The sequence below is a fragment of the Saccopteryx leptura genome, chromosome 3 (genome assembly GCF_036850995.1).
Source record: "Saccopteryx leptura isolate mSacLep1 chromosome 3, mSacLep1_pri_phased_curated, whole genome shotgun sequence".
Classification (NCBI taxonomy): Eukaryota; Metazoa; Chordata; class Mammalia; order Chiroptera; family Emballonuridae; genus Saccopteryx; species Saccopteryx leptura.
Window position 1 is genome coordinate 291,332,183 of NC_089505.1, and position 8,907 is coordinate 291,341,089.

At 40.7% G+C, this 8,907-nt stretch overlaps 1 protein-coding gene across 1 annotated transcript in view; it reads left to right on the forward strand.

The window, feature by feature from the left end:
- LOC136398527 (uncharacterized) overlaps positions 1 to 7,947 on the forward strand; it is a 15,180-nt gene extending 7,233 nt beyond the window's left edge. The window contains exons 4-5 of the mRNA XM_066372734.1: positions 6,460 to 6,595; positions 7,511 to 7,947. Of these exons, the coding sequence (XP_066228831.1) occupies positions 6,460 to 6,595; positions 7,511 to 7,607 (233 nt within the window). The 3' untranslated portion in view covers positions 7,608 to 7,947. The remainder of the gene's footprint in view (positions 1 to 6,459; positions 6,596 to 7,510) is intronic.
- Positions 7,948 to 8,907: the final 960 nt, after the last annotated feature.

Consider the following 8,907-nt stretch of genomic DNA (forward strand, 5'->3'; position numbering starts at 1 on the left):
ACAGAAAAGACCAGTGGCATCCTGGAATGTCTCAGGTGGCACCTCCCTTGCTGGGTTTCTGCTCCTGGCAGTCAGGCCAAGGAGGTCAGCTGCCCCGCTTGTGTTGCAAAGACAAAAAGACAAAGGAGTCCAAAGGACTCTTTATCTTGCTGGGGCCTCCAATCATATGTTGTATCAGAACAGCGAGAAACACCTCTTGCCACACAATCAATTAGCCAAATTAAGGAGTCTTTAATTAACTGGCTGTGTGGACCACCAGAAGCCAAAGCCTTTCAAATCAGTGCAGCAGGAAGAACATAGTTTGGGGCTGGTTTTTGAAGGGAACATTACATACTGACTGAGGAATGGGGAGAAGAGGAAGCATAGTAGTAAAACAAAGCAGTGAAACAAGCTTTCTTACAATGTTTATCTATAGGGTTAATTCAGGGAGAAACATTCTGAGAACACCTGCAACCTTGCAAAGCTAGCCCAAGGCCACAGTCTGAGAAACCAGCCTCAGGGCCAGGAATAGGGTGTTCTTTCAGAAAACAAGTTCTGCTAAAATAGAGAAAGTAAATTTTGCCAAAAACTATTCATTTATGAGCCTTTCTTTTCTACACTTCAAAAGGATCTCAGGCATATTATTCAAATCATTAACGTACAATTCACATGCAATTTTTACACGATTGAGTTGACAAGTTAGAGCTTCAAAGTGCTTTTCATTCTAATATTCATAACACACTGAAAAATCTGAGAAAGATCTACACTTGTTCTTTGTTACCCTTGAGGGTTGTATTCTAAGACCCCCATGGGATGCCTGAAATATTGTATATAGTTTTTTCTTTTCCTATACACACATACAATGCTAAAGCTTAATGCCTTTTCTACCTTGACTAAGCACTTTTCACATACTGTGGCTGAAACTTTGGTAGTTTAGAGATTTCATCATGCTGTGCAGAATGGCACAATGTATAACTTGTTTGTTTCTAGAATTTTCCCTTTAATATTTTTGGACTGTGGTTGATTGTGGCTAACTGAAACTGTGGAAAGCGAAACTGGGTAAATGGGGACTACAGTATACTTCTTGTGTGTGTGTGTGTGTGTGTGTGTGTGTGTGTGTGTGTGTGTGTGTGTGTGAGACAGAGACAGAGAGACAGAAGGACAGATAGGGACAGACAGGCAGGAAGGGAGATAAATGAGAAGCATCTATTTTTCGTTGCGGCACCTTAGTTGTTCATTGATTGCTTTCACATATGTGCCTTGACTGGGAGCTACAGCCGGCGGAGTGACCCCTTGCTCAAGCCAGCTTTCTTGGGCTGAAGCTAGTGAGCCTTGCTCAAACCAGATGAGCCTGCACTCAAGCCCACTACCTTGGATTTTCGAACCTGAGTCCAACATATCACAGTCTGACACTAACCACTACACCAGTGGTCAGCTCTAGTCTCACCTTTTATTCTTAGTGTCCCCTATTCTGTTCTCCTAAACAGAATAGGCAGTCTCTCCAAAGAATTTTGTGTTAGCTATTCCCTCTTTCTGTAATACTCTTCCCACAATATCCACATAGCTAACTCGCTTACCTCCTGAGACACTACTCAGATATTACCTTCTCAATGAGGCTGACCCTGATCACTCTGTTTGAAATTGCAATCTGCCCTCCTTGTCCCAACTGGTATTCCCAATCTGACCCTGCTCTACTTTTATTTTCATCACAGAATTTATTACCTTCTAACATACTATACAATTTTCTTACTTAACATATCTATAGTGTAATTTTGTAAACCAATAAGAAAGGTTTTTTTTTGTTTTGTTCACTAATGAAGCATAAGTGTCTGGAACAGCTCCGATACATAGCACTCAGTAAATATTTGTTGAACTTCAGTGGTCTCTTAAATAACATTTAGGTCATTATATCCACAAAAGATATGTATTTAGCTATGTTATAGAATATGTGTTTGGCATGTGATAGCATTACACCGTTGCACAAAATCTTTGTGAGGTTAAAAATCTCTTCAGGCCAATGTTCTGTCTCCCTATGGAGCATCGAGGATATTGGGCTGGGAGTCAGAAGATCTGGGCTTTTGTCTTGCCCTGTGTTAAGTAGATATGATATTGGGCAAGTTACTTTCACCTCGCTAGGCCTCACTTAAGTAATCTATAAAAGAAGGAGATAGGTGTAACTGAATTCCAAATTCTCTTCCTCCTCCATCACACAGTATTTAATTACCAGTGGTGAGATGGAAACACAATATTAATTTTATGTTGTCTTCTGTTTTCTTATGAAAACAATTGAAACATGCCACTGTCTCCATATTTCAAGTTGAATTTGGTAGAGTGGTTAAGAGTTACCCTCTTTCGAATCAGGTTGTCTTTATTTTAATCCTTATTTATTCGTTAACTGTGTATCAAGTTAATTAACACCTCTCGCTTCAGTTTCATCTTTAAAATAAATGTAGTAACAGTACCAATTTCAGAAGGCATCATTATGTTTACTGTGTAATTAAATTAGGCAGTGCATGTAAAAGCATTTACTACAGTGCGTGGTTCATAATAAAGGTCAACACTTGTTAACTGTTACTTTTCTATGAAATACTAAACTTAACAATGCTTTCTGTGATGTGGGGTTGTGGACATAAATGAAGACCAACCAGATCAGAAAGGCAAAAGCTGTTTATTCTTAGCTTGCTACAGAAATGGAATCAGCCACTGTTGCTCACATTTTGGCAGAAACTCAAAGGCAGGAAGACCAGTGGGAAAGCTTTCAGTGGGAAAAAGGGAAATCTTCAAGCGTGCCCTGATTGGAGGTAGAGGCAAGCAGAAGGTTAACCAGAAGTGAGGCATCTCTGGTTGGGGGGGGGGGTATATATTTGGCCTTTTGTGCTTGGTACTAAGTTGGAAGCTGGGACAAAAAATAGGGAAACTGTAAGTTATTTATGAAGTTCTAGACATGTGGGGCTGATTGTTAAAGAAGTTACTGTTTAGCTTCCTGTATTGTTACTAGAGATAGCAGTCTGACTTCTTGCAAGTCTGACATAGCCTTGCTTCTTGGGCTGTTGATTATACATAAAGGGGTTAATTTCCTGGGCAGGTTGCTGTAGGTTGTGAGTCTAAGTTCTGTTTTATATATGGTCTGGCCATGGTCTGTTTGCATATTCAGTCTCTTAGGTTCAAAAGAAAAAAAGTGTTTTCTGCCTGAACTGTGGTGGCGCAGTGGACAGAGCGTTGACCCAAAATGCTGTGGTCACCAGTTCAAAACCCCAGGCTAGCCCAGTCAAGGCAAATTCAAGAAGCAACAACTATGAGTTGATGCTTTCTGCTCCTCACCCCCTCTTTCTCTTTCTCTCTCTCTTTCTTTTTCTCTCTTTCTCTTCCTCCCTCTTTCTCAGATCTCTAAAATCTCGGAATTTTGAACCTGGGTCCCAGGTCGATGCTCTATCCACTGCGCCACACTGGTCAGGCCATTGTTATTGCTTCTTGACATAGATTTCAGAGTCTTAAGAGGTACTTAACAAGGAACAAGTGACTTATTGGAAGATTCTCACTCCTATTGAGACATCCATTGCTATTTTGCATTTGCTTCTTACAGATTTGAAAAAAGAATTATACTGTCAAATATATCACAGTTCAGATTATTTGGAAAGAACCCGTGAATATCCACCATTACATAATTTATTCTTGATTGTTTCAATGGTAAAAGAAGAGGAATTGTTAACTTGGCATTTTAAGGCATTTAAAATTATAAAACTACTTGAAAATAAGACAGATGACCTGTAGTTATGTCAAAGTGATATTATCAGATATGCAGTATTACTAAGCTATATATTGGTCCTTGTTCTCAATCTTAAAACAGATTATTATAAATCCCTCAAATAAAAGCTTGAGTCATAAATGTGAACATATAGTTATATCATAATATTTACTTTAGAATATGTACCAGTCATGACGTAGTTAATATAATCATTTGATCAACTGTTTAATTGCCTGTTACATTGCTATAAATAGAATGTTTGATAGGGTTGTTCTTTTGAGGTGTTACCAAAGAATGTACTTATTTGTGTGCACCCTTTTTATGTAATTTATGAAACATAATAGAAGTCAATTAAACTCATGCTAAGTGTGTTAGAAACTTAGTATTGCATCCAGAGCTTAGAACTATAATTTATAATGGAGTTCTATAAAAGCATGTAAACACATATAGCTTTCTAGTGCAACTCTGTGCAACTCTCTAGAGCCAGGGGGATTAATTTCCTTCCCTATTTTAAACTACTGTGTATGCTAGAGTTTATCTACAGAGTTAACTAACAAAAGATTCAGCATTTTAGATAAACTAATTAAAGACATTCACAATCTATTATTTTTACTTCTTATGAGTATATATATTTTATTGGTAGAAAGATTCTATTTGGCTCCTTTACCAATCTGTCTACACTTAGGTAAAATACTGTTTTGTTCTTTCATTGTGATTTATATTCCTTTCTTCTTTATAAACATTTAGGTCAAAGTATCTTTCAGACTCTATTATACCCCTTTTCCTAGTTGTTGGTGTGCAGATTATTGGGTTTGTTGTGTCTGCTAGTCTTTCTCACAGTGAATCATTTCCTCAGATGGAGCATACTCTCTGGCTGTAAATCCACCTCCATCAGGGCTTGATTTGAGGGTTAAACCATGGACTCAGGATGTAGAATCTTTTTTTTTTTTTTTTTGACAGACAGAGACAGGGACAGACAGACAGGAAGGGAGAGAGATGAAAAGCATCAATTCTTCATTGTGGCTCCTTAGTTCATTGATTGCGTTCTCATATGTGCCTTGACAGGGTGGGGGGCTACAGAAGAACGAGTGACCCCTTGCTCAATCCAGCAACCTTGGGCTCAAGGCAGCGACCTTGGGCTTCAATCCAGTGACCTTTGGGCTCAGGCCAGCGACCATGGGGTCATGTCTATGATCCCACACTCAAGCCAGCGACCCCTCGCTCAAGCTGGATGAGCCTGCACTCAAGCCAGCAACCTTGGGGTTTTGAACCTGGGTCCTCCATATCCCAGTTCAACATTCTATCCACTGCACCACTGCCTGGTCAGGCAGGATGTAGAATCTAACCACAACCCAGTTTCACATTTGCCTCTGCCCAGCCTGGATGAGTTTTACCATATCTAGACTAGTTTTAATGAAAATACCGTACCTCAGTTTAGCCTGCCCAGGCAGTGGTACAGTGGATAGAACATCAGCCTGGGCCCTGGCCGGTTGGCTCAGCGGTAGAGCGTCAACCTGGTGTGCGGGGGACCCGGGTTCGATTCCCGGCCAGGGCACATAGGAGAAGTGCCCATTTGCTTCTCCACCCCCCCCTTCCTCTCTGTCTCTCTCTTCCCCTCCCGCAGCCAAGGCTCCATTGGAGCAAAGATGGCCCGGGCGCTGGGGATGGCTCCTTGGCCTCTGCCCCAGGCGCTAGAGTGGCTCTGGTCACGGCAGAGCGACACCCCGGAGGGGCAGAGCATCGCCCTCTGGTGGGCAGAGCGTCGCCTCTGGTGGGCGTGCCGGGTGGATCCCGGTCGGCCGCATACGGGAGTCTGTCTGTCTCTCCCCGTTTCCAGCTTCAGAAAAATACAAAAAAAAAAAAAAAAAAAGAACATAAGAACATCAGCCTGGTATGCTGAAGACCCAGGTTTGAAATTCCGAAGTTGCCAGCTTGAGCATGTGCTCATCTAGCTTGAGTGCAGGGTCACCAGCTTGAGCATGGGATCATAGACATGACCCCATGGTCACTGCCTTGAAGCCCAAGGTTGGTAGCTTGAACCCAAGGTTGCTGGGTTGATCAAGGGGTCACTGGCTTAGCTGGAGCCCCCCAGACAAGGCACATATGAGAAAGCAATCAATGAACAACTAAAGTGCCACAACTATGAGTTGATGCTACTTATCTCTCTCCCTTCCTGGCTGTCTATCCCTGTCTCTCTCCTTCCCCCCCCCAAAATATCTCTTTTTAGGATCATTGGACCCTGCTGAGACCAGCTTGGCAATGGGTATGCAAGAAAGGAAGGTGCTTTTTAAGAAAAACACACAAGACACAACATAGAGAAAAGATGGGTACAGGGGACTCTCAGCCTCTAGGACTGAGAGCCCAGATCTCTGCAGCCTCATTGTATTTACTCATTTCTTTACTCATCAAGCAAATTAGCAGAGCCTGGGTTAACCTGTTGAGTAATAAGCTTTTGTTAACCCTTCGAGTGAGGACGTACATGAACCTTTGTACTACTCAAAGGGTTAAATTAGCAGAGCATGGATTCAGATGCAGAGAAGGATGTTTAACTAATACCTTTTAGGTATGCAGAAAATGGCTATAGGGATCAGCTTCTTCCTTTAAAGTTTAAACAATCTTATCAGTGCTTGCCAGGGCAGCATTCTGCCCCTGCATGACTTGGTGTTCCAAAGTCTGCACCAAAGACTTGTTTCAGGGCAAAATATCAATACTGATCTCTGGCCATTTTCCTACAGGAGCCAAGCAGACAGAAAGAATTTGGATTCCACTCACAGGCTGCTGGCTTCCCGTGGGCAACTTCTTTTCCACCCAAGCTTCCTTGCAGTCCGTTAGGCAAGATCTGTGGCTGAATTTTTTCCATTCCATGAAAAGGTCAGCTCCTTATGACTCCCGGTTATATGTAGGAAGTTTATAGTTAGCTTTTTAGTACAGAACACTCATCTTTCATGTTTATGAGAATCCCAGCACTCCAGAGGTTTCAACATGCCCATTAGCTAGGAGTAAAAAGCCAGGTGAACAAGCTAGTGGCTTGTTCTCATGTGTTAACCTAAAATCTATTAATTTCTTTAATTTATAGAAGTCTTCCTCATCTTTCCTTGTTTCACTGTTTCCTGTGAGTTCCAATTTGGTTTATTAGTTATTTCCTTATCATTATAATTACATTTGCTTGAATCATGGGTCCAGAGATGAAAAGTAAAGAACTTTTCCCCTTTTTTCTCCCTTGAAATAGTTGACTAAATTTTGTCTAGTATTATATGGTTTCTGAATATTCATCATTCCTAAGATAAAGTAAAATAAGTCTTTGAACTTGAATTTCCTGCTGATATGCACAGTACTTAATAATAGTTTATTATTATTTGGCACCTCTTTACAGCCAACAAAACCCCTTTGGCCGTGGAATTTATATCTAATTGCTCATCACTTTAGTCAGGATTGCATTCCCTGAGAGTGAGACAAGGAAAAGCCCAGAAAGTTCTGAATAGACTGAAGTACCAAGAAAACTAACAGGAAATGACACTGACACATGGAACAAAGCAGGCTTGCTTTTTAATCTGAATTTTATTTATTTAATCATGTTGGGCACTAGGGTTTTGGCTTGCAACAGAAGCCTCGTTACCAGAATTGAGGCATAGGTGGATGAACTGAACCCATCAGACAGAGTCTCAGACATGCTGAGTTTAGATAGCCACACATGCAGTGGGGCCAAGTGGGTCATGAGCTCTTAGAGAAGGAGCAGATTCACTGTGTCACACTGACTCTTCAGTCCTGTACTTGTTCCAATTTCAGTATTCATGCTGCTGAAGCAAGCACCAATCCATTACTAGTTCATTCCTTTAGACATGGATCTCTTCCCTCCAACATGATCATCTGGTTGCCTCTTTAAGACGAATGGCCCAAGCAGCGCACTAAGGACTGCGAAGGAGAAACTTGGTGAAAAGGCAGCGGTTGGCGGTGAGCCTCCATGACTGTAACTTGGCTTTATTATACCTCTGGAAATTGCCACCCTGCTCTCTTCCACTTTTTTGGTCCCAACTTTTCCTTAGTGAACATAATCCAGCTTTGCTTCCTCCTTTCTGTTTTCATTTGTGGCACTCCTATCGCCAATCCATCCTAATGGGCTTTCCCAACAGAGCTTTCACTTCTTAAACTGAAGAGTTGTCTGTAAATCCTATGTGATCCATTGATATGTTACATTTCTTAGCTTCATCTTATGAAGGTGTACTTTAGAGAGAAAACCTGGAATAAAATACTGTAGAGTTAAACTTCATTTACACATACTTTCTTTCCTATTTACGGTATTGTATGTATCTCAGTACCTGCCTCTTTGCGTATCTTTCCCAAATTGAATTATAGAGATGATCCCTTCACCAAAAATATAAGCCTTAAGCCCTGGTGGAGCAGTGGTTTTCAACCAATGGTCTGCGAGAGTTAATCATCCTGATATTGTATGAAAGTTATATACCAAATGATTATAGACTCTTATTATCTTCGTGCAACATTAGGGTGATTAACTCTTTCATGGACCAGCACGAAATTTTTGGCAGACTGGAAACAGTCTAGAGACCAGTAGTTGAAAACCAGTGGGAGCTGTGTCATTTTAATTGCTGCCTAACCCCTTACACCAAACTTTCCAATAACTTCCAAATCCTAGTAATGACAGCAATACACCAAGATATTTCTTGTATTAAGATTTTGTGCCAGCTTTTTTATTTTCCTAAAAAGTCTTCCTTTTTATTACTGAGTGATATTTCAGTATATGAACTACCACAACTAATTTACCAGTTGATTGACTTTGGAGGTATTTTCAGTTTGGGGCTATTGTGGATAAATATTTTAAAAATGGCTATAAACATTTACATACAGGTCTTTGTGTAAATGTATGTTTTCATTTCATTTGAAGAAACACCTAAGAGTTGGGTTGCTGAATAATATGGAAGAGTGTGCTTACCTTTGTGAGAAACTTCTAAACTGTTTTACAAAATGACTGTATCACTTTTGTGAAAAGAACTCAAAAAGAGTCTGGGGGCTTTGCTAGAAATAAGCGATAAAGATTCATTTAAGGGTTTTAGGATTTGCAAACCAGAAATACAACTAAAGAACACCCAGAGTGTTCCAGGGAAGAAAGAAAAGCTGAATTCTCCTCAGGTGCACTGTTGAGGAGAATTTAGTCCTGCATTCTTAGC